This window comes from Diorhabda sublineata, chromosome 10, assembly GCF_026230105.1.
Source record: "Diorhabda sublineata isolate icDioSubl1.1 chromosome 10, icDioSubl1.1, whole genome shotgun sequence".
Classification (NCBI taxonomy): Eukaryota; Metazoa; Arthropoda; class Insecta; order Coleoptera; family Chrysomelidae; genus Diorhabda; species Diorhabda sublineata.
In genome coordinates this window covers 20,233,631-20,260,860 of record NC_079483.1, presented here as the reverse complement: position 1 = coordinate 20,260,860, position 27,230 = coordinate 20,233,631, and the positions used below count along the sequence as shown (strand labels likewise).

The following is a 27,230-nucleotide window of genomic DNA, read 5'->3' as shown; positions in this document are numbered from 1 at the left end:
AAAAAAATGAAATAAAGTTGAAATTTTTGTCAAAATATGTCGAAAATTTCGAAATTTCTTCAAACTTATATAATTTTGAGCTTCTAGTAGGGGGAAATGGGTAAATATTGTTGGTAAGGACGTAATTAAAACAAAGGGGGACTTGAAATTAAATTTTTATACATAAAAATGAGATAAAATTGAAATTTTTGACAAAATATGTCGAAAACTTGAAAATTTTTCCAAATTTATATAATTTTCAACTTCTGGTAGGGGAAAATGTGTAAATATTTGTTATTAACTATGAAATTTCATTAAAGGGGGACCGAAAATCAAGTTTTTTATATAAAAAAATGAAATAAAGTTGAAATTTTTGTCAAAATATGTCGAAAATTTCGAAATTTCTTCAAACTTATATAATTTTGAGCTTCTAGTAGGGGGAAATGGGTAAATATTGTTGGTAAGGACGTAATTAAAACAAAGGGGGACTTGAAATTAAATTTTTATACATAAAAATGAGATAAAATTGAAATTTTTGACAAAATATGTCGAAAACTTGGAAATTTTTCCAAATTTATATAATTTTCAACTTCTGGTAGGGGAAAATGTGTAAATATTGTTATTAACTATGAAATTTCATTAAAGGGGGACCGAAAATCAAGTTTTTTATATAAAAAAATGAAATAAAGTTGAAATTTTTGTCAAAATATGTCGAAAATTTCGAAATTTCTTCAAACTTATATAATTTTGAGCTTCTAGTAGGGGGAAATGTGTAAATATTGTTATTAACTATGAAATTTCATTAAAGGGGGACCGAAAATCAAGTTTTTTATATAAAAAAATGCAATAAAGTTGAAATTTTTGTGAAAATATGTTGAAAATTTCGAAATTTCTTCAAATTTATATAATTTTGAGCTTCTAGTAGGGGGAAATGGGTAAATATTGTTGGTAAGGACGTAATTAAAACAAAGGGGGACTTGAAATTAAATTTTTATACATAAAAATGAGATAAAATTGAAATTTTTGACAAAATATGTCGAAAACTTGGAAATTTTTCCAAATTTATATAATTTTCAACTTCTGGTAGGGGAAAATGTGTAAATATTGTTATTAACTATGAAATTTCATTAAAGGGGGACCGAAAATCAAGTTTTTTATATAAAAAAATGCAATAAAGTTGAAATTTTTGTGAAAATATGTTGAAAATTTCGAAATTTCTTCAAATTTATATAATTTTGAGCTTCTAGTAGGGGGAAATGGGTAAATATTGTTGGTAAGGACGTAATTAAAACAAAGGGGGACTTGAAATTAAATTTTTATACATAAAAATGAGATAAAATTGAAATTTTTGACAAAATATGTCGAAAACTTGGAAATTTTTCCAAATTTATATAATTTTCAACTTCTGGTAGGGGAAAATGTGTAAATATTGTTATTAACTATGAAATTTCATTAAAGGGGGACCGAAAATCAAGTTTTTTATATAAAAAAAATGAAATAAAGTTGAAATTTTTGTCAAAATATGTCGAAAATTTCGAAATTTCTTCAAACTTATATAATTTTGAGCTTCTAGTAGGGGGAAATGTGTAAATATTGTTATTAACTATGAAATTTCATTAAAGGGGGACCGAAAATCAAGTTTTTTATATAAAAAAATGCAATAAAGTTGAAATTTTTGTGAAAATATGTTGAAAATTTCGAAATTTCTTCAAATTTATATAATTTTGAGCTTCTAGTAGGGGGAAATGGGTAAATATTGTTGGTAAGGACGTAATTAAAACAAAGGGGGACTTGAAATTAAATTTTTATACATAAAAATGAGATAAAATTGAAATTTTTGACAAAATATGTTCGAAATTTACAAAATTTCTTAAAAATCATATAATTTTGAGTTTCCTGTAGGAGCAAAATTGATAAACGTGAAAAAAGGGTGCAAAAACTAATAAAATAAATTAAATTACATAAAAAGTGAATAAAAATGGCATTTTTATATCAAGAAATGAAATGAAATTGAATTTTTTGTCACAAGTTTGTTAAAATTCATAAAATTTGAAATTTCTAGTAGGAAACTCAAAGGGGGCAAATGGATAAACATAAAATGGGCTACAAAAACTAACAAAAGGGATGAAACTACATCAAACAGTGAGTAAATCGGAACAAAATTGGAATTTTTTTCAAAATATTCTTGAAATTTATGTAATTTTGAACTTCTAGTGGGGGAAAAATGGAAAAACATGGAAATGGGGTACGAAAACTAACTAAAGGGACAAAATTACAAAAATATGATTAAAAATGTCATTTTTGTATCGAGAACCGAAATAAAATTGAAACTTTTGTGAAAATATCACGAAAATTTCAAATTTTGCTGAAATCAATGTAATTTTCAGCTTCTAGTGGGGGGAAATGGGTAAAAATTGTGGGTAAGAACGAAATTACATCAAAGGGGGTGTTGAAATTAAATTTTTACATGAAACAAAGAAATGAAATTGCCATTTTTATCAAAACGTTTCCAAAAATAACAAAATTTCAATCTTCTAGAAGAGAAGAATAAATAAAAGTTAAAGTCGTGGATGAAACTCGAAGTAAATACGAAAAAATCATTCGGAAACAACAAATAGGGGAAATACATCATAACGGCAAGTGAAAATTCACAAATACATGAAAATATTTCCAAAATTGAAAGTTTTTCATGAATTTCCGTCATTTTTAGATTCCTGCAGAGTTAACGGGATAAATGTTGAATTTTTTTCAAAAAAAAAAACAATCGAAAACATTAACAGTAGTAGAAACACAACGAAATTACATAAAAACTGAGTAGAAACAATTAGAATCGACACAAAAATCGAATTTTTCCAAAAACAACAAAATTTTCATAAATCCGAGCAATTTCACTCGATTTCCATCTTCCGGAAGAGACAAATATCGCAATAAAACAAAAAATCACTTAAAAAACAAATAAAAATCCAACATTTCGATTATAATTTAAATAGAAAACTCACCAGAAATTCATCTCTAATGAAATATTTCGCTCGAAACACTTCAGGATGTTCGTTGGAATCATTAGCGACTTCCACTGGAGTCGTATACCTCGTAAATTCAGAAAAATATTCCTCCAATTTACTCTTCCCTAAAAAATAAATAAAATTCCAAATTTTCCAAAAAAATTAAAAAAAAAAACAACCGGATTCATCCCGAATATTTTTATTACCCGCCAATATTTTTTCGGCTAAGAGATCCTGTTTGTTGAGGAAAAGGATAACGGATATGGTTCTCAACCATCTGTTGTTCCATATCGATTTGAACAAATCGAGACTTTCTCTGAGCCTATTCTGAGTAGGATCTTCCCGCAATACCATATTGTATGAACTACAAGCCGTCACGAATATTATGGCAGTCACGTCATTGAAGCACTGGATCCATTTGCGGCGTTCATCACGTTGACCGCCGACGTCGAACATACTACAGAACAAAACAAAAATTAGTTCGAAAAAGTAAAACCGGTCCTGCAGTTTGTTTACATAACTTAACGAACGTATCTCGTGGAATTTACAGTAATTGTCTAGGTTTATACCAAAAAAACTAAAAAAAATTGAAGAAAATGTTTTTTTTTTCAATTTTTTTATATGAAACGTCGACATTTTTCGAAAATTCCGAGCGACACGTTCGTTAGGTTATGTAGACAAACTGCAGGGACGTACTGGCTATACAAGACTTTTGGAAAACTGGTAAATGCAACAATAATTATTCAATTAATGTCAATAGAATAAGTCGAGACAGTAAGTCCGGTCCTGCACTTTGTTTACATAACCTAACGAACGTGTCACGTGGGATTGTCTAGGTTTATACCAAAAAAATTGAAGAAAATGTTTTTTTTCAATTTTTTTATATGAAACGACGACATTTTTCGAAAATTCCGAGCGACACGTTCGTTAGGTTATGTAAACAAACTACAGGGACGTACTGGCTATACAAGACTTTTGGAAAACTGGTAAATGCAACAATAATTATTCAATTAATGTCGAAAGAATAATTCGAAAAAGTAAGTCCGGTCCTGCAGTTTGTTTACATAACCTAACGAACGTGTCACGTGGGATTGTCTAGGTTTATACCAAAAAAATTGAAGAAAATGTTTTTTTTTTCAATTTTTTTATATGAAACGTCGACATTTTTCGAAAATTCCGAGCGACACGTTCGTTAGGTTATGTAGACAAACTACAGGGACGTACTGGCTATACAAGACTTTTGGAAAACTGGTAAATGCAACAATAATTATTCAATTAATGTCAATAGAATAAGTCGAGACAGTAAGTCCGGTCCTGCACTTTGTTTACATAACCTAACGAACGTGTCATGCGGATTTTACGATAATTGTCTAGGTTTATAGCAAAAAAACTAAAAAAAATTAAAGAAAATGTTTTTTTTTCAATTTTTTTATATGAAACGTCGACATTTTTCGAAAATTCCGAGCGACACGTTCGTTAGGTTATGTAAACAAACTGCAGGGACGTACTGGCTATACAAGACTTTTGGAAAACTGGTAAATGCAACAATAATTATTCAATTAATGTCGAAAGAATAATTCGAAAAAGTAAGTCCGGTCCTGCACTTTGTTTACATAACCTAACGAACGTGTCACGTGGGATTGTCTAGGTTTATACCAAAAAAATTGAAGAAAATGTTTTTTTTTTCAATTTTTTTATATGAAACGTCGACATTTTTCGAAAATTCCGAGCGACACGTTCGTTAGGTTATGTAGACAAACTGCAGGGACGTACTGGCTATACAAGACTTTTGGAAAACTGGTAAATGCAACAATAATTATTCAATTAATGTCAATAGAATAAGTCGAGACAGTAAGTCCGGTCCTGCACTTTGTTTACATAACCTAACGAACGTGTCATGCGGATTTTACGATAATTGTCTAGGTTTATAGCAAAAAAACTAAAAAAAATTGAAGAAAATGTTTTTTTTTCAATTTTCTTATATGAAACGTCGACATTTTTCGAAAATTCCGAGCGACACGTTCGTTAGGTTATGTAAACAAACTACAGGGACGTACTGGCTATACAAGACTTTTGGAAAACTGGTAAATGCAACAATAATTATTCAATTAATGTCGAAAGAATAATTCGAAAAAGTAAGTCCGGTCCTGCAGTTTGTTTACATAACCTAACGAACGTGTCACGTGGGATTGTCTAGGTTTATACCAAAAAAATTGAAGAAAATGTTTTTTTTCAATTTTTTTATATGAAACGTCGACATTTTTCGAAAATTCCGAGCGACACGTTCGTTAGGTTATGTAAACAAACTACAGGGACGTACTGGCTATACAGGACTTTTGGAAAACTAGTAAATGCAACAATAATTATTCAATTAATGTCGAAAGAATAATTCGAGACAGTAAGTCCGGTCCTGCAGTTTGTTTAGATAACCTAACGAATACGTCAAACGAAAAATTTACTAAAAATGTCACTTTTTGTACAAATAAGTCTAAAAGGAATCCAACGTATTCATCTTTTTGACTCATTTTTATTAAAAATGACATTTTTAGTAAATTACATTTGACAGATCCGATCGGTGATGTAAACAAACTGCAGGGACGTACTGGCTATTCACGATTATTCAAAAAAGTAAATTAAACAATGATTATATACTTGAAATTGAATAAATTAATAATTTTATATTAAAATTGATATAAATACTTACTGAAAATTGACCTTATCGACTTGGAAGAGGGTTTCGAATATACCGCTGGTCAGGACACGACAGCGGAGTATATCCTGTTCCGTAGGCGTATAATCTGGCCTTCTGATAACGCTCACTTGATCGAGAAAATATTTAGCACAGTCTATTAATTGATATTCATTACTTCGATCGTAAGTGGCCTACGGAATTAATCAAATTAATCGAAATTTTTGTGAAAAAATAATTTTTTTTCGTACTTGTATGCCTCTGTCCTTCCATAGTGCCTCGGTGTGATCGTAAAATTCCGGTGGATAATCGAAATCCGGACCAGTGGCACAATCCTGTATCCAATCTACTCTCGCTTGATTTTCCGGCTTTTCTAGAGCTACGGGCGGACTGAGGGTCGACATCGCCCCCGAAATTGTCTACACGGAAACAAAATCAAAAATCAAAATAAAAAAAAAGCAACCAAAGTCTCCAAAGTAAAAATTTGGCCTCGAATGGACATATTTCAGCATTTCGGGGGTCTTAATATCACAGAATCCATACAAACTACCCCCTAATAGTGCCTACTGGACCTAATGAAACCTTTTCAAGCCATCGGAACCTCTAATAGTGCCTACTGGACCTAATGATCCCTATTGAAGCCATCGGGACCTCTAATAGTGCCTACTGGATCTAATGATTCCTTTTGGAGCCATCGGAACCTCTAATAGTGCCTACTGTATCTAATGATTCCTTTTGAAGCCATCGGGACCTCTAATAGTGCCTACTGGATCTAATGATTCCTTTTGGAGCCATCGGAACCTCTAATAGTGCCTACTGTATCTAATGATTCCTTTTGAAGCCATCGGGACCTCTAATAGTGCCTACTGTATCTAATGATTCCTTTTGAAGCCATCGGGAGCCCTAATAGTGCCTACTGGACTTTATGATCCCTATTGAAGCCATCGGAACCTCTAATAGTGCCTACTGGACCTAATGATCCCTATTGAAGCCATCGGGACCTCTAATAGTGCCTACTGTATCTAATGATTCCTTTTGAAGCCATCGGGAGCCCTAATAGTGCCTACTGGACTTTATGATCCCTATTGAAGCCATCGGAACCTCTAATAGTGCCTACTGGACCTGATGATCCCTTTTGAAGCTATCAGGACTCCTAATAGTGCCTACCGGACTTAATGATTTCTTTTGAAGTCATCAGGAGCCCAAACAGTCTGAAGATTCTCAATGAACCAATCATTATGGTACTTGCGATTGATAAAAATAAGGGTTTGGACGCACTAGTCTCGAATATATAGAAATTCTAAGCCTGCAATACTAAATAATGAAGTTCCTCAGTAACCGAATGGTTTTAGGATGAATAATCTGATTACGGTGGACAATACTACCATTTTCCAAGCGATAGAAACAATGTAATTTCAATTCTTGACAATATAGTTGTTGACAGACTTAAGCAGGGAGGAAATTCGATTGGTGATTGTTCTTTTAACCCTAAATGGTCGACTAAGAAGCCATACGCATACTAAGGGGTTGAAGGGATGCCGTAAGTGCATGGAAGAGGAAAAAACTGCAGATTGAGTCATCCATAAACGCCCATCGCTCACATAACTAAATTTTGGACTATGAATACGGTTTTAGACAATACACGGAAAGTTTGTTTCCATTAAAATTACTCGAAATAAGATCTATCGACAAGATATTGGAAAAAAAAGTCTACTTACGATGATAGCATCTCGAATATTCTTCTTAATGTCCTCGATCTTCTGTTTTTTCTCTTTTTCACTGAAACCATTGACGTGCAATATACGCATCTGTTTAACTATGGTCGATTTTCCCGATTCTCCGGCTCCCAAAAGTAGCAATCTATGTGTAGCACGATAAACTTGTTTTTCTTTAGCTAGCTGCCTATTTATTTGGTCACTGATACGTTTTTGAGAACGGATATCTTCGGACGCCTGGGCGGCGTCCCTATTCCCGAAGCAGCCCATGGCCGCCAGGGGGGACCACCAGCAATCGGCCCCCTTATCGGCGGCCACCGGGCCACACTCTGGGCCTGACGCCACCGTGGCTCTCACCCTTTCCAAGTAAACAAAAAAAATACTTAAAATAACATTACAAACATTTAATTTTTTTTTTTAATAAGTTATATATATTCAGGTCCACCAAGAAGCTCAAAAACTGCCGTTAAATTCCCAAAATTTACTGCTTGAAGATTAAAACCACCCCCTAGAATATGCCTCTGCTAATTACTTAGATATTGGGGCACGTCAGCATCTGGGGAGAAAGGGGATGAAGGCATTAGGGTTGATTTGAAAGCATTGGGCATGTTTATCAACTTGGGGGCTACCTCCTACCGAGCTGGGTAAAATCTTTCGGTAACAAATGTAAATCAAATACACAAGAACGTCAATTATTCGTAAATAATAACTTTTCCAAACAGTTTTTTTGCCGTTAATTGTTTAAAAAAAATGGGGTGACCAAAATAGCCCACAACTCTAAAATATTGCTCCCCCCTAGCTGAAAGTAATTGCCGTTTGAGAAAATATAATTGCAAAGCTTGGGGCTCGTTTGCAGCTGGGGTAAAACGGGGGAAAGTCATTTTTTTACCGTTAAACAATTCTGGAATACGTAGAAATATTTTTTCCTGTTTTGTTTCGGATGCCGACGTGCCCCAAAATAATTATCGAGAATTTCAAGACAGAAATGGCAGTTTTTGAACTTGTTAGAATTAATTTTTATATAAATTGACCCGCAAACTTGACAAAACTCGTTTCAATTAAGGGAATTTTCCTGATTCAAATTCAAGAAAAACGATTTTTTGGTTAGCAAACATTTTTCTCACCTTCCGATGTTTTTTTTTTCATCACAATTATATCATTATTGAACAATTTAATAAAAAATGTAACTATTTATAATTCGATGAAGAAAACTAGTATCAAATTTTCTTTTCTTCGAACTAATTCAAGGAAAACTAGTAGGCGAACTAAAATCCCGCCCATTTTTTGGTTAACAGACTTTCTTTTCACTCCCAAATTTTCAGTATTCCATCAAAATGATATTATTATTAAATTATCGTAAATTGTATAAAAATATGTAACGAAATATTTAAAATACGATTAAGAATCTAAAAAAAAAATGTCTCTGTGAATTAATTAGACGTATAAAACCATTTATTTAAATTAAAGACAATGTAAGTATGGAATGTTTACTAATTGCCAATTAAAGAACCATTAAAATGAGTGAAACCTTCAGTGTATTATAATAAGATAAGCTTAGGTTTGAAAAATTTATATGTGACTGCAATATGTACAAAGGAATTATATATATTTCGTGATAATCATTTTACCACCATCAGCATCAATTAAGAATATGAATCTATAATATTCTGATTTTTCTATGAAATAAAGTGGATTTTTGCAAAAAGACGTGCTAGTAATAATTTTTATACAACGGTAATATAAATTAAATACGTACCTACCGAAAAACTTATAACAGGAGTTGCAAATACAAATCATATACTTCCATAGCTTTGATGGGAAACCATTACATTCTCAGGAGACATTTCCCATTACGAGGCAACATATTTTCGCATGCTTTCACCATAAATGTTCGAAAAATCACTTGAACAAATAACCGAATTCACTTAGTTTCCGAGCAAAGAAAAAATTAAATTTGTAGAGTAAAAAAATGGCTCCCTAGAGTATTTTTACAATCCCATGGACACTAGTTATTTTTACATAAATATTTTCAAAAATAGCCCACTTTACCGAGACAGGTATATATTAGTAGAATACAACACAAATCTACACAGGCATATTTTAAAAATAGAATCTGGCTAATATTTTATAGAGTTCAATCGCGAATCCTCTATCGGTCTACCCATAAACTACTCGATACACCCTGTCACTAAATCGACTTTTGCTGAAATTGCACTGCACACTTATATAATTATACTGTTGAATAAAAAGGATCGTTCCAATAACCACATTGATTGTTTTATTTCACAATTGCATCATTTAACATTGTTTTTTTTCAATATTTTACGATTAACTTCGGAAGTACACAATTAACATCGTTCGGTATTACCAAACGGGGCGCCACTGGCGCTGTCATCTAAATGAGTATGCGTAGAACGTGCCCGAAAACCTTTCATTATATACAGGGGCTACGACGAAATTTATTATATCAAGTAATTTATTAAAAAATATAAAAATACGCATATATATTAACAAATTTGGAATAAAATTATTCTTCTTTTGATAAAAATAATACTAAAAGAAAAAAAAGTTGAGCTATTACGAAAAATGGATGAATCTAGTTTATTTAAACAAAAATTGATTTAAGAGGCATTAAAATCGATACTAACTTAAAAAAAAATTAACGTACTAGTGTTTCTACACCTAAATCATTAATAAACTAATTTTTTGAAAACTCATTAGCAAAATTAATCTGAATTTCTTAATTTTTTAAAGAATTTCTAAAAATTATATTTATTTTTGTTATATACACACTTACCGTAACTTGATTGTTTGAAAAAACCTTATAAGAATGATCTCATTCGAAGATATAACCTTTATATCATATGTAAATCTTTTTCCCAGTGTAGATACTAATCAATTAAGGAGTTATCAGGTGTAATAAAAAATACAGTGAATTATTTTATTAAAAACAAAGTAACAGTACAACATAAAATTCATATAAATACTTCAAAATACTACCGTTGTTAGTTTTCCATCTGATATTTCGAGGTACATCACCGTTGAAGGTCAGATAATGGCCGATCTGTCAAAGTCACGTGTTTCATAAACTTTACTTCCCGTTTGCCGTTACCGTTCGTGAAAATTTTGTTATTTTTTTTACGTGTGTACTGCTTTTTGTTTTTGTTTGTAATCCAGTATTTATGGACGATATACTGGAAAGTAACGAAACAAAAAAACAAGTAAAGACAAAATACCGTCACCAAAAGACCACTGTAAACAAACAGACAGAAAGAGAATCAACACAAACATCACGTTCTAACGTCAAACGTCAAAATCACGTGACAAACGCAAGTGGGTTTTTCATATATAAGTGACAGAAAAGTGCCGTCAAGCAAAATGGAAAGCCATTATTTTATTTATATTTCATTACTTTTAGAAATAAAAACGATTATTATTAGGTTAACACAATATGACATCATCTTTCAATTACAACGCCGACTTAGCAGTCACAGATTGAGATAATTTAGCACCTGTAGAATGAACCAACCTCGCTACCCTCGTTTCCAGACCTTTATGTAAGGCCGTAGACTATAGCTCGATAATTATAATAAGTTACAATAAAAAAAATTAGGTTAAGTGCAGATAGTGATGTTAAAGTGGAAATAATAACATAAAAAGACAATTAACTATCATAATCAGGTAAAAAAATAACAATTTTGATGAAATTAAATAAATTTATCGTATGATATAGTAAGTTAAATTTAAAGTTAAAGGAGAACGGTATAAATAACTTATTAGATTTAGAAACAATCTCATAGATTTATTTATATGTTTTTACTGATAAATAGTCTTGATTTGAAAATGATGATAATTTTTAATAAGAATATGAAAATTTGTGGTAATATTGACCTAATCCAAACGAAAAATTTTAAATTAAATTTAACATTTTGACTGGATTTTACCGTTTCTCGTGGTTTTTCCTCTGCCTATTGCCATTTTTTTCTGTATTTACATCACTTTTTCGCCTGTTATTCGTTGGTATTAAACACTGCGATACTTCAAACAACTTTTTATCAAACTAAAATTAATCTTACAATAGAACCGGTTTAACATCGACTTCCGTTACTCTTCTTTTTAATGTTGGAAAGGCCTCAGCTGCCAGTGCTATTCGGCCTGTTTTTTAGTGACTTTATCCTATATATTTATAATTCATGTTTGGTTTTATTAATACTGTAGACTAGCTAATATTGACCAAGTTCTAGGATTATAATTTGATGTTTGAAGCACTTAAAAATCTTATGTTTGGAAATTTAAACACTGATAATGGACCGTAAGTTTTGTTCGTAGACTTCCGTTATTCCTCGTCATGACAGACGACAATTGGTTGTGTCTAGCAGTACACTAAAACGTATATATTGTAACTTTATTTTCAAATTAATTTTTTGTTTCTTATTTTTTGATGAGAATATGCTGGTTTTACGACAAACTATGAATATAAATGTTTTTAAATACGAAATAGTAGCCGAAATGTATAATTTACAATCTAAAAGGAATTAATCAACAAAATTATAAAAAACTGAATAAAAGTATCAAATTTCTAATTTTTGCATTATGAAACGCATTTTTAGTATTCTTATCAATAAAAATGTGTATTTACGTCATATTTTTATATCGGAAACTTCTTAAAAACAACGTACAATTTGATTAGGGTAAAATTAAATTTACATAACCTATATATGTGTAATTTTTATAGATATAGATACCGATTGAGCATTTTTTGCTATTAGATTTTCATTATATCAATTACTTGGTCGAGAAAGTGGTAAAATAACTATATAACTGCTATATTTTTTCGTTGTTTTCAATAACGTTTTTGAAAAATCTAAAATGTATAGAAATTTATCGATTGGAATCGATTTTTAAGAAAGCGAATCGAAAATTTCCAACGCTTGACGTTAGTGACCTTGAACCTACATAGTATAATGTCCATTATAATTTTGTCTACTTGTTATTTATTATGTGATTCTTTGAATCCGTCAATATTGTCGATGTTTTGACTTAATCGGTGTCACCAATTTACCATTTTGGTAACTTCAAGCTGCCAACGTAAATTTTTACGCGATGCTGCAGCCATTTTAGTTATTTTTCATAAGAGTTGGTAATGACAAAATGACAGTATCACAGTGTTGCCAAATTTTATTTGATTCGTCAAAATATAAGTTTTGTTTGTGGTTCTAAATTGTTGGAATGATTTTAGAAATGACAGCTGTCAAAAGATACCGAAATTATAAATAAAATTTCACCTTCTAGAAGATGAAAATCGTCTTGGTTTAGGAAAAAAGGATTTTTGGGTGAAAATAATAAAAAAAAATCCTTGAAATTCTTATAATATTTATAAAATATACATTTTATACAAAGTAAACATAAATAGGCGAAATCATAAAAAATCCATATCCAGAGCGTTATACAGAGCTGCGATTTCGCTGTGACTCGTTATCCGCCAAAATGGGAAATTCATCGCTTTGGCAGCCGCCTCTTCGTCTTGACCGTCACCAATTACAACGTAAGTACATTTTCTGCCGAACCTCGTAACTATCCTTTCGAAACAGCTTTCTTTACCTACCGAAAACATTACTTAAAACTACACATCAATTATAAGAGAACTTTTCGATAGCTCCTTGTATAACAGAAACCAAAAAAACATTCAATTCAAATACATCATCTGAAGTACGTTTAAAAGATATTTTCGAAAGCTCCTCGTATAACGAAATCTGACCATATACTGTCAAAACTTTTATTCTTTATAAATATGTTAATATGTGATACAAGGTTTAAATAAAATTTAAAGATACGTATAAATTTTCATAAGTCACTCGTATAACGAGATATAAGCATTCAATTCATCGCGGTATGTAGATAAAATGGAATAAAAAATGACATTTCTAATAACATTTCAACCGATGGAGATATTTGATTAGTTAGAAATCGATTTTTTAACAATCGATTCTAACTCATACATTCCTAATTTCTCTTTCCAATTATCAAAAAAGAATATAAGCATCACTTTTTTAATTTTTTTTCAGTGATTGATAATGGATGAAAAATTTCTGATATTTAGACAATCAAAATTATTTTCAATTCTTGTAAAAAATATCGATTTTTAAAAACAGCTAAGGTAATATAGAATCGTGCACAATCGTGAAACATCGTTTGACGTATGATCTAAGTTCTAGAACATTCATAAATAACCAAGTATTTACCTTAGTAGAAGTTGGCAAAACTGTTTTATTCTACAATAAACTACTTAACGTATTTTTTTCAAGTTTTTTGTCGATTTTAGTGTTTAAAATTATTATAGTGAATACGTTCAATTATGATTTTCTTAAGTTAAAGTTGAGATCTATATGTAAATATAAACGAGTAAGTAAAATGTTTATTGTAATTTAAAATATTGAGGAAACAAAGTGAGGTTATGAATTCACGTTCTTATTTCCTATAATTTTTTACTTTATAGAGCTTTTTTATAAATTCTTTATGGTTAAATCGTTTTTATCTCAGGTCTATTTTAATTAAAAATTGATTTTCAAACAGAATAAAATCTTGACGATTTCACTTATTTTGAACTTGATCAATATAAAATTTAACAATTTTCATAATTATATTCATGTTGTAGGTGATTTGTTAATTAATATAATTATGAAAATTATTAAATTTTATATTGATCAAGTTCAAAATAAGTGAAAACGTCAATAATTTCACCTGTTTACAAACCAATTTTCGATTAAAGAAGATTTAAAATTAGACGATTTATTAATAGAAATAATGACGATTTATTGATATTTACTTATAAATCAAATAATAAATAATTATAAAGCTAAAATAAACGTAAATAATGACATTATACATAATATTCAATCAGTATAATTTCATCGAATATAGCTGACCACACACGTTAAATTGAAATAGTAGATTATTAAGCGTATTCACACATAATTCATTTTTTTAATGGATAATTTCGTTACTTAATTTTATTAGCGTTAAAAAACTGTAAAAAACAATCGAAATAAATTCAATCTTTAGATATAATAATAATCAAATCTTATTGAAACACTAAAAGGTAGAATTGGAAACTCACCTATTTTGGTAGCGGAATATATATTGTCGATGGGGAATACTCCTCCTAAACCGAAAAGTAAAATCTTGGCTAACGCCGGAATGAGCTGAGTAGTCGTTACAAGAACATTTACACAATTACTTCTAGAATTAATTAAAGTTAAACATTTATTCGCTAGTGTTAACCAATTATCTGTGACGGTTTCTATTTCGGATCGCAATTGGAGCCACTGTTCCCTTTTCGATGCCCCCAATAGACCGCCGACACTAAAAAACATAAAAACCATAAAGAAAAATCGTATTTTAATATAAATGAATGAATTTTCTTCACCTATTTCTGTAATTATTATAAGTTTCTTTGATTTTTCTATATCTAAACGCCAATTTTCTCATCCAATCCACACCTCCCCTAACTCCTGCCGCTAAACATAAATTGCCACTTCCCGCGGTATTAGTAGATTGAAAACCGTCAGTACTAAAATTATAATTCGATAAATCTTGTCCGTTATCATCAGATGATACGTCATCGATGTGTACCTGATCACAATCCTATAAAAAAATTCGTTACAACCATATTAGATACGTTCTTCTTCTTTTCTATATAACTTCACCTCCATTTATACGATTATCAAGTTACTGAATATTCCAGAAAGTTCTAAAATGTTCTAGAATGCTTTTAATTTCAATTTTTAACACATTTAACACTTTCCAATTATTAAATATCAAAATTTTACTTGAATATTATGATAAATTTATTTTGTCCACTATTATATCAAATTAGAGACATTATTCTACAATTTAGAATATTATATAACCTCATTATTCACTCGTGAGCAAAAAAACGACACCCCTGCTATTGTAAATCACTGGCAAAAAAACTGAATGAGAAATTGTTTATGTTTGTTTACAATAGTGATAATTAGGGGTAACTAATCCTTGTAAAAGGTTGTTTACTTGACCTACCACTATAAGTTAACTTCAACCAATACATATTTCAGTTAAAAACAAGAATTCTACACACACAACAAGTGGTAAAGCTGCTCAAGCGGTCACCATATAGCGATAAAGATAGAATCAGTGGCCAGTGCGCTTAAAATGCTGTTTCCACAGATTACTACAAGAAACTGGCAACCACAAAAGCCCAGAGAAACGTGAGAATTGATTGGACAGCTCACCGTGCAGTCTGTTTACTGTTTACCAGAAAACACGAAAAACTAGAACGAACACAATTTCGGTCTTCACCACTTCTTCATTGATTTCCAGTTGTATGAAGACCTGGTGGGGTTTGGTGTCCCAAAGAAGTTTGTGTGTATGGTTTGTATGAAAAAGAGTGAAAGTATTGGGGTCTTTAAGCACAGTTTTTAATGTGAGACCCACTAGAGACAATACTGTTCAATTTCCGACTGGAAGATGTCGCAAATTAATTGAGCGAATGTTTTTTCAGAAAATACCGATGTACTTTTTCATTTTAAATATACACACACTCATAATAAAGCTTAACCCAACAGATTTGATATGATAAAATCATAAAAAGAATGTACCAGAATGACTCGAAACAATTTTTTTACTCGCTAGTTTAAATAATCCATAATTTTATATATTAACATCACGTTTAAACTTTAAAAATTGATATTTTAATAAAATAATATCAATTTCGCTTACCTCTATGTCGTTAAAGAAAAAATGCGTATCTGCTAAATTAAAAACCATTTCTTCCATTTTAAATCCGAGCTGTACGACATTTTGCGTATTTTTTTGGTATTTCGTTGCATAACTGCCCGTTAACAATGTATGGAAAATTATTATGGTTTCGTCGAGATCCCAAATGAAAACCCTGTCGGTTGTGGATTCTGGAGTAGTTGGAGACACTGTATTCGTTCGCCTACCTCTACCACGTGTTCCTCTCGTTTCTGAACTCAAGCTTCCCGATGAATCTCTGGAACGTTTATTATCTGGTTTCAAAGGAGACGTCGCTCCTTCCGATAATGCTATATTAGTCGGGGAATTATCTGAAATAATGTTTTAAAGTCAATATAAATACGTTTTCATAACTGGAATTTTATTAAATAATACCCTACCTTCGGTTTCAGATTCACTACTATCGCTATAAGAGCATAGTTGAATAGACATTTTAAAATATAATTACAAATATGTGAATTTGAACATATCTACATGATAAAATTATCTTGAATACGCATTATTAAAAACAAAATAAAATTTACTTCAAAACTGTTTATAAAGGTTAGCTCAATATGTCAAATTCTTCTTTTTTAAAAAATTATTAATCAACATAGAAGCATATTTACCTTAGATAATTAAATTTACTATCGAACTGTTTATAGAAATTAGCTTAAAATGTCAAATTCTTCTTCTTTTATAAAAAGATAATAAACATAGAAGCATATTTACCTAATGTTATTTTAAAACTGTTTATAAAAGTTAGCTTATAATGTCAAATTCTTCTTCTTTTTTAAAAAAAATTGAATATATTTACCTAAGATTGGAGGTGACGTTAATTGATACGGGGTAGTGCCTATGCTACCGCTGGAACTTGGTGAACTAACATACGGCGAATAACTTTGAGCGTAATATCCTGAAGCAAATTGTGGAGTTTGCGAATCGGGATACGTTGATGCGTATGAGCTATAGTCCACTCCCTAAAACATTTCAATTAAATCAAATATATAAATGTAAATGAATAAATTTACCTGCGTGGAAAATCCTTGCGTGAAAGAAGAGGCGCCCGGCGTAGTATACGCAGCGTAAGAAGAATACTGACTAGATTGTCCTGCTGTATTAAACTGCGAACTGGGCGAAGAGTAAGAAGAAGAAATGTAACCGGCGTTTACTTTACATGCAGGATTTAAAACTCTCGATGTGTTTAAGCCGGAATACGGATACGAGGAATTGTTATAGAAAGAAGCCGCCGAGTTTATGTAAGGAGTGGTAGCACTGGATGATCCATAACCAGGTTGAATACTAAAACATTAAATTTCACTTAAAAACAGTTCGCGACCCGTCGGATTTTTTTTTTAAAATGTAGTTTAAAAACCGTACGTCATAACGGTAGACAAAATGGATGCTATAATAGACGTCATAGCACACAAGATGGTCGATACACGTGATCTTTAACGGACGCCATTATAGAACATAAACTGAAAATACAAGATGGCCGATGACATCAGTCACAAATAGTACAGGTCATAGTTTACACTCAATTAACATCTATGACATATGACAGATAGTGACGGTTGACATCTGTGACATATGAATCGACACAAGAGTTTGCTGATGACGTTAATGACAGTTGGTCGTCACTAGTTCCGAAATATATATTGCGAACATAGAACATTTGACACCTGCTGACAATTGATATGGTTAATGACATGTGACAGATAGTGCTAATGATAGTTAACACATATAACTGATGACGTTAGTGATAGTGACGTGGCGTTCAAGATGGTTATTTACGTCACCGCTAATGACGTGACTTCCGTCCCAGAACATAAGCTTCATGATCATGGAACATACAACAGCCGTTGACAGGATTCTAGTGACATACGACAGATGACGTTAATGCATTGCTTTTAATAAAACGATAGTTTTGACGTATAATTGAGAAATCCAATGAATTGTCAAAATCAGCTTATGTCCATTCAAAAAATGGCCTCCGTGGGGTAAACAAATGATTGCGTCGTAAGTTTCTGAGTAGATTTTGAAGTTATTCGTTGTGTTTTAGATCTTATTATTTTCAGTTTTAAGGCTTCTTAAAGAGCTGCTACTTGAAGAAATATGGAATTTCCTCCCCCTCCCCCTTACTTGCAGACTGACTAAAAAAACTCAGTTTCAACTGTATCAACTCCATCGAAATAGGTCTAAAAATTATCTATGGAGTCTTCTTCACATCATAATATGAAAAAAAAAAAATAGAAAACTTTGACTAACCTAACCTAACCAAGAGAAACTAATGCTGGTACAAACGAGAAAATCGATTGTTTACCACACAGCCGCCATTTTGACGTAGATCGACTGTTTTATGGATGCGATCATAGAACAGTTGCTGACAGTTGACACACAAGATAGTCGATAGCTCTGGTGACGTATGTCATTTGGTGCTAAATGACAGTTGACGTTGAAGATAATAAACTCTTTTTATCCTCAACTTTCCAAAATATTCTTTGCTTTTAATAAAATTCATAATTTCCCCGTGATTTGACAGCTACTGACAGTTGACACACAAGATAGTCGATAGCTCTGGTGACGTATGTCATTTGGTGCTAAATGACAGTTGACGTTGAAGATAATAAACTCTTTTTATCCTCAACTTTCCAAAATATTCTTTGCTTTTAATAAAATTCATAATTTCCCCGTGATTTGACAGCTACTGACAGTTGACACACAAGATAGTCGATAGCTCTGGTGACGTATGTCATTTGGTGCTAATGACAGTTGACGTTGAAGATAATAAACTCTTTTTATCCTCAACTTTCCAAAATATTCTTTGCTTTTAATAAAATTCATAATTTCCCCGTGATTTGACAGCTACTGACAGTTGACACACAAGATAGTCGATAGCTCTGGTGACGTATGTCATTTGGTGCTAAATGACAGTTGACGTTGAAGATAATAAACTCTTTTTATCCTCAACTTTCCAAAATATTCTTTGCTTTTAATAAAATTCATAATTTCCCCGTGATTTGACAGCTACTGACAGTTGACACACAAGATAGTCGATAGCTCTGGTGACGTATGTCATTTGGTGCTAAATGACAGTTGACGTTGAAGATAATAAACTCTTTTTATCCTCAACTTTCCAAAATATTCTTTGCTTTTAATAAAATTCATAATTTCCCCGTGATTTGACAGCTACTGACAGTTGACACACAAGATAGTCGATAGCTCTGGTGACGTATGTCATTTGGTGCTAAATGACAGTTGACGTTGAAGATAATAAACTCTTTTTATCCTCAACTTTCCAAAATATTCTTTGCTTTTAATAAAATTCATAATTTCCCCGTGATTTGACAGCTACTGACAGTTGACACACAAGATAGTCGATAGCTCTGGTGACGTATGTCATTTGGTGCTAAATGACAGTTGACGTTGAAGATAATAAACTCTTTTTATCCTCAACTTTCCAAAATATTCTTTGCTTTTAATAAAATTCATAATTTCCCCGTGATTTGACAGCTACTGACAGTTGACACACAAGATAGTCGATAGCTCTGGTGACGTATGTCATTTGGTGCTAAATGACAGTTGACGTTGAAGATAATAAACTCTTTTTATCCTCAACTTTCCAAAATATTCTTTGCTTTTAATAAAATTCATAATTTCCCCGTGATTTGACAGCTACTGACAGTTGACACACAAGATAGTCGATAGCTCTGGTGACGTATGTCATTTGGTGCTAATGACAGTTGACGTTGAAGATAATAAACTCTTTTTATCCTCAACTTTCCAAAATATTCTTTGCTTTTAATAAAATTCATAATTTCCCCGTGATTTGACAGCTACTGACAGTTGACACACAAGATAGTCGATAGCTCTGGTGACGTATGTCATTTGGTGCTAAATGACAGTTGACGTTGAAGATAATAAACTCTTTTTATCCTCAACTTTCCAAAATATTCTTTGCTTTTAATAAAATTCATAATTTCCCCGTGATTTGACAGCTACTGACAGTTGACACACAAGATAGTCGATAGCTCTGGTGACGTATGTCATTTGGTGCTAAATGACAGTTGACGTTGAAGATAATAAACTCTTTTTATCCTCAACTTTCCAAAATATTCTTTGCTTTTAATAAAATTCATAATTTCCCCGTGATTTGACAGCTACTGACAGTTGACACACAAGATAGTCGATAGCTCTGGTGACGTATGTCATTTGGTGCTAAATGACAGTTGACGTTGAAGATAATAAACTCTTTTTATCCTCAACTTTCCAAAATATTCTTTGCTTTTAATAAAATTCATAATTTCCCCGTGATTTGACAGCTACTGACAGTTGACACACAAGATAGTCGATAGCTCTGGTGACGTATGTCATTTGGTGCTAAATGACAGTTGACGTTGAAGATAATAAACTCTTTTTATCCTCAACTTTCCAAAATATTCTTTGCTTTTAATAAAATTCATAATTTCCCCGTGATTTGACAGCTACTGACAGTTGACACACAAGATAGTCGATAGCTCTGGTGACGTATGTCATTTGGTGCTAAATGACAGTTGACGTTGAAGATAATAAACTCTTTTTATCCTCAACTTTCCAAAATATTCTTTGCTTTTAATAAAATTCATAATTTCCCCGTGATTTGACAGCTACTGACAGTTGACACACAAGATAGTCGATAGCTCTGGTGACGTATGTCATTTGGTGCTAAATGACAGTTGACGTTGAAGATAATAAACTCTTTTTATCCTCAACTTTCCAAAATATTCTTTGCTTTTAATAAAATTCATAATTTCCCCGTGATTTGACAGCTACTGACAGTTGACACACAAGATAGTCGATAGCTCTGGTGACGTATGTCATTTGGTGCTAAATGACAGTTGACGTTGAAGATAATAAACTCTTTTTATCCTCAACTTTCCAAAATATTCTTTGCTTTTAATAAAATTCATAATTTCCCCGTGATTTGACAGCTACTGACAGTTGACACACAAGATAGTCGATAACTCTGGTGACGTATGTCATTTGGTGCTAAATGACAGTTGAGGTCAGTTGAAAATTATTATTTTTACGTGACGTTTTCATAGAATATACGATAGCTAGTAATAGTTAACATACAATAGACGGTTGGTAACACTGGTGACGTATGACAGATCATTTTGACGTAAGTAACAGGTCAACAAAAAGTAAAAATTTGAAGGAATTGAAAATGCGAATTTACCTATTATAATAAGAATGTGCTGACGAGTAAGATTGGTGGTAGTCTTTTTCGTAAATGTTTCCTAAATCTATAGTAGTACTAAAAAATGACGCCGAATCTTGCGTAGACGCTACGCAATCCGATTCGGCCAATCCCGGACTTCTAATCTCGGTTTTAACACCTACAATTAAATCAACGTTAGTTCTATTAATAACATTGTCGAACGCTCCCGATTGACATTTGGAGAAGAGCGTTCTCGAAAGCTGGCTTTTAAAACGCACCTTGCGTATCTAGTAAAGACCAAGCGGGGGTAAAATTAGCCGTTGGAGGCGAAGACGACGAAAGGTTATCAGTAGTTGGGTGAACGACGGTGGTTGCGGTGATTGGCGGGGGGGATCCGCAAGTAGAAGAAGAACGACCACTTTGAGGGCTTGAAGCTGAACCGCAGATCAATCTGAAACGAAAAAATAATTCATAATTATAACAAATATCCTATTGGAATTAGATTTATGCGAAAGTTTCGTATTGATTTTATCAAGGTAAACAAAAGAATTCTCAGCCGTCTAGATGGGCTGATGAGATCTCGTAAAAGGGGCGTTGCTAAGGGAATTATCGACTGAGTCGAGAAAAAAAAAATGTACAGTCGGTAACGGTAGATTATATTTAATAGAATTTACGGTATAAACAACATCTATATCCACACCTCGTATAATAATTTCATTAGAATCTCTACCATTTTAAGCTGACGGGTAGATTTTTTTTTGTTACAACAAGGGAGGGAAGTTTTTGTCAAATTTTACAATGAAAAATCTATACGAAATCGATGAGATTCTAGATAAGAATTTTGTCTGAATAGATACAGAAATATTAGATATATAATCTTACACGTAAGATCTTTTTATATATTGAAACGGGCCGCTACCCACTTCCTAGATATTCGCAACAAAAATGGTACATAAAATAGCCCGGGAAAATTCGTCATTTTCTATACTTTTTTTTAAAATGGAATCGAAATTCTTAAAAACGGGCTCTGTGGTCGACGCGCCGCTTTTTGGACGACCGGTATACGTATTATCTCTTTCTGTAATATTTAAATCGACCGTACTAAATTTTACATTAGAAATTATGTTTTATTACTCTCTCATACTTAAAAATATATTATAATCATATATAAAAATTGACATGTAACCCTCGTAACATATTATATTTATTACCGAAATAAAATAATAAAATATTGTTATTAACAATAGTTCCCTAGTCCGGACCTGTCCAACTACAATGGAATTTTAGTTTAGTTTTATATAAATAGTCGTAGTGAACAAAACGAATTATCAAAATAGTTAATAAATTTAAATGAATGTAGTTAGATTGCGTAAATAAATTAATAATTTAAGATAATGTGTTTATTAATAATTTACCCCACGAACAGAAAGTTTAAATAAATACGAAAAACATCTTTTAAATAATTAAAAATCTCTTAATTACGAATTTCCTCGTATATACGTCTGGAGAAATGATGTAGAATTCGGAGAAAAAGCACAACCGTTTAGCACGAAATCTCGGTCGATATATATATATATGTAATATGTTGTTTCTCTTTCTAACTAAGTTAGAATAGAAGAGAGTTAGAAAGAAACCGCGCATATTCATTGAATTATAGTGAATTTTTCTTGACAAGTTGTTGGTCCTGACACGAACAAGTGACACATGTCTTGGCGGGTAGGCATAAATTTTATTACGTGACGTGGTCACTGCTAACCTACAGGTCCGTACTCGAATTAATTTCGGCCTACAACATTTATTTTTTTTAACGCTAATCAACTAAATTAATCGAACGATGAAATATAAAATATAAATACGAGGTAGCATACAAGAATATTCGAAATTGTTTTAAATAAAAACAAATGTTTTCCGCTTCAAAATACTTTTTATGCAACTCATCTATAGAAATGACTTTTTAATTATTTTTATTGTTGTAAAATCGCGTTTTTTTTTTGAAAAAAAAAATGTTTTTAACACTATTTGTGAATGCAATATTTCAATTTCGGAAATATCCATCGATTTGGGCGTATATAACAAGATTTGTCATTTGAATCATGTAAAACGCGAAAGAATCGAGCGTTTTCGTAGTGGGATTGTGGCAAAAAAAGCGAATAATTATTATACGAGTTTAGAAGATACTTTAATTGACCCCTGGTAGACCTCATGACAAAATACTAGGTATAAGGTAAGTATCGGCATATTTTTTTTATTAATTTTGTGTTAAAAATATTTTGAACCCCTCAAAAACGTGACGCCCTTTTGGATCCTGAGCCCTAAACTAGCCTGGTGATAAATTCGAGTCCGTATTTGAATATCGAGTCCTGAACTGTCACATTTTGATAAAGATTCGAGACCGAGTTCGAAAATAAATAGGTTGACACGGTTTTAATGTGATTTATGGTTTTTCGGAATGGGATTTAAGACACACACACACATAAATACGCCTTAAAAGTAACACTGGTTCGTATTAAAAGTAAAAAATATCGACCGAAAACAAAAATATTAAATATTACGTGACATTCATGTTGAAAATTATTTTTTTCTGCAATCCTCAACGAAATAATTGTTATTTATGTAATAAGTGTAAAAAGTAGACTTTTTTCGACTCGTGTGATTGTCGCTTTCGTCGAAAAAAAAGCTTTACACTCAAATAAAATAAAAATAAAAAAATCAACAGTGTGGTTTGAACCTACTACCTCTGTAATGCCAGCCTTGTATTCTATACACTACGCCACAGAGATTTTGTTAAAAATTTTCTATACGTACTACTACTTAAAGTATGTTTTTTTACGCACTAGTGCGTAAAGTGTTAAAGTGTGTTTTAAGTACCTACACGGTAATAAAAAAAATATTTAACGACATCAATTTCGCAATACAAGTTTTTCTATTAGTCGTAATCGTAATTTCGACATTATACTACTCCTGTAGTGACTGCATTGTTTTCTGGGAAACTATATATATTATAGCAATTTTGAATTTATTGATGTGCGAATAGGACAGAGTTTTATTAACTCGAAATTGTGCCTAAATTACGTAGTTACGCACGCTAGTAGAAAAAAATAATTAACACATAAACGAGGTTCACTACTTTTGTGTTAGAGTGTATCTGCGTGCGCTACCGAAATAAAGGGCAGGTCTTGTGTGATAATAGCCGTCGGAAAAAGGACAATTACCGCAACGTAGGTAGTGGACGTGATGCTGTGCTATTATTATCAAAGGTATAAAAGGACAACAAGAGGGCCCCCATTCACTAACATAATACTAATGTCTGTTAATGCTTTTGATGCCTGCTGATTTTTCAACAAATAGACACACGTCCGTGTGAAATATATTTCGTTATCGATTGGAAACCCTCCTAATTATCTTGTCTATCAAATGATATTTACGTCCTAAAAATAATATAAAATTGACAGGTGTTTTTTTTTTAAATAAAAAAAAATGTAATAAGGAAATTCTCGCTAAAATTGATGACACCCAAATAGAAAAAGAGAACTAAATCTGTCAACTGTATAAGAAAATAATCATTATTCTTGTTTATACGCCCGCTTTTTTTAGGTAAAAACTGTCTGAATGAAATATATTGTAAAGAGCTTTATTAGTTCTTAAACATGTGTGAACCAAATGGGTATTCTCCGTCTCCTTCTAACCGTCGCTCTTTTTGTTCTGTTCTCTTTGTCGTTTTCAAACTATTTTCGTACTCTTTTGACACTTGTTCTTTTACGTGCTTTCCGATGATGATGATGATGATCGTCGATGTGTTATTTAAAATAATATTTACACTATTTATATACAAATAACCGTAAATTTTTATATAAATATTTATATTCAAAGTTATGCAACATTCAATACGTCAAACTATTAACTCTAAATTTATGCAACAATCAATACTTCAAACGTGATTGACACGTCATCATTTAAATCAATTCGTAATGAGGATATGTTATTTGATAAATTTTACGTATTCATAAACTTAAATATGTCAGGATAATAAAATAATGTCGCATACCACGTTTTATTATATATTGTAATGTCTTTCTTTATTTACTGTATCGAATGACTATTATAAAATTTGAATAGAGAAAACTTAACGCCATCATATGACCAGATGAAAGTCAAACGCTTTTATTATTATCGAGAGGAAAAAAAAAACAAATACAAAAAACCAGACAGAAACATGTGCAGTTAGTCTTTAATGAGGAAGTAGGTACGTTATAAGAAAGGGTTGCTGTAATGGCAGTGACTACGAGTACGTCTCGACACATAAAACTTGATTAAAACTGAATTAAAAAAAAAAACAGTTAATGTTTCAATCTCTTCCATCAGTTTTCCAGGTATGCAAAAATTTAACACAAAACCCACCAAATTTTTCATTTCTCGTAAATATTTGTAACGTTAATGACGTCAACTTAAAGTTGAAATATCAAAACCGAAACGATTACGTATTATTCCAATGGTATACAAGATTTATTTATAATAACGAAAATTGTGTCAAGCGTCCTTAATACGATACTGTTAGATCACGTTATCATTATCATTAATCGATTCACAAATAATTGCAACGTTTAATCGTATTTGTAGACAGTACCGCTTAAATCCATTCAAGCTGTTCCCAAGCTGGTTATAAAATTGACATAAAAACATTAAGTTCAAAGTGTACACAGAACATAAAGAATTATATCGTTTAGATAGCGTCTTGAGATACATACCATAGATAAAACAAATAGTTATTAGAGAAACGAAACTTTAATTGAGTGTATTAACGATTTACTTTTCATATTTTATATTATTTAAATTAAGTTTTTTTCTTATATATCGTTGTTTAATTTAAAAAGACATCGATAATATTTTTGCCGATCGAAGATAATTATTTATCCTATTGACAAATCAGTGACAACTCTAGTGATATAATTCTATGTCGGTAGTTTGTCTTTTTGGCGCGAGGTGTGTTTCACGACCGACTTGATGAACGGCCAGTAAAAAATCTAAACGATTCTTGTAGTTTCCAAGTCAGAGACAAGCAATTATCATTTTTCTCAGATAAGCCCACTTGATATAAAGTTGTAAAGTTATTAATTCCCCTGGCCGGTGAGATTGTGTGAAATAAAAGGAACAAGTGAACGATAATAAAACACGTGAAGGTAGGTGGGCTGGCAGGGCACGCTGCGCCCAGGAGGTCTGGCACTTCATGTGACAAAACGACCATGAGGAATTGATCAAGATCTAAACCCCGCTTTTTAATTGTTCACCAGACTGATTTTTCCGATGAAATTATGACCATATTTTTCGAATGTGAGGTTATTTTCTACCTGTAGCTTTGTATTTTTATTATAAATTTTCTTTTCCAAATGTTTATTGATCCGTAAATAATTTTTAACTTCCAGTTAAGTGATCTTTTGGTCAGTTTTGACAGTTCAACAAATGCTCGTCCATGTGTTAAATTTTTCCGTTCAGTGCATTTCGTAAACAATGTAAATTTTAAATGCCAATAATGTTTGCAACAATTCATTATTTATGTTAATTAATTGTGTTGAATAAGTGACGTGAAACTATTTTTACATAACGATATTATACAAGGTAAGTTTTTTCTTCGATTATATAAAATACTATTCATTTCTTAGACCTTTTGATATGTTTATGTTTCTAAATCTTCTTGATATTAAATATCTTCAGTTTCAAAATTAGTTCTTTTATCAAAATATGATATTAACACTTACAATTTGAGTATTTATATCTATAAATAGATTACCTTCAACTTGAATATCAAAATAAGAATAAAATCAAACTAGAAAAATATTTACATTTCAAATACATACCAGTAATCAATTAAATTATTT

The 27,230-nt window shown here is 31.5% G+C and overlaps 2 protein-coding genes across 2 annotated transcripts in view; both read right to left on the bottom strand.

The window, feature by feature from the left end:
* LOC130449952 (guanine nucleotide-binding protein G(s) subunit alpha) overlaps positions 1 to 11,723 on the bottom strand; it is a 16,404-nt gene extending 4,681 nt beyond the window's left edge. Inside the window, exons 1-7 of the mRNA XM_056788072.1 lie at positions 11,330 to 11,723; positions 9,142 to 9,832; positions 7,389 to 7,743; positions 5,922 to 6,089; positions 5,686 to 5,864; positions 3,188 to 3,438; positions 2,979 to 3,106 (exon numbers count right to left, since the gene is read on the bottom strand). Coding sequence (XP_056644050.1) covers positions 2,979 to 3,106; positions 3,188 to 3,438; positions 5,686 to 5,864; positions 5,922 to 6,089; positions 7,389 to 7,743; positions 9,142 to 9,182 — 1,122 coding nt within the window. The 5' untranslated portion in view covers positions 9,183 to 9,832; positions 11,330 to 11,723. The remainder of the gene's footprint in view (positions 1 to 2,978; positions 3,107 to 3,187; positions 3,439 to 5,685; positions 5,865 to 5,921; positions 6,090 to 7,388; positions 7,744 to 9,141; positions 9,833 to 11,329) is intronic.
* Positions 11,724 to 12,738: 1,015 nt separating this feature from the next.
* The window catches only part of LOC130449951 (eyes absent homolog 2), a 57,225-nt gene continuing 42,733 nt past the window's right edge, over positions 12,739 to 27,230 (bottom strand). The window contains exons 3-10 of the mRNA XM_056788071.1: positions 21,636 to 21,808; positions 21,376 to 21,535; positions 17,189 to 17,459; positions 16,975 to 17,137; positions 16,143 to 16,489; positions 14,812 to 15,029; positions 14,503 to 14,747; positions 12,739 to 12,986 (exon numbers count right to left, since the gene is read on the bottom strand). Coding sequence (XP_056644049.1) covers positions 12,805 to 12,986; positions 14,503 to 14,747; positions 14,812 to 15,029; positions 16,143 to 16,489; positions 16,975 to 17,137; positions 17,189 to 17,459; positions 21,376 to 21,535; positions 21,636 to 21,808 — 1,759 coding nt within the window. The 3' untranslated portion in view covers positions 12,739 to 12,804. The remainder of the gene's footprint in view (positions 12,987 to 14,502; positions 14,748 to 14,811; positions 15,030 to 16,142; positions 16,490 to 16,974; positions 17,138 to 17,188; positions 17,460 to 21,375; positions 21,536 to 21,635; positions 21,809 to 27,230) is intronic.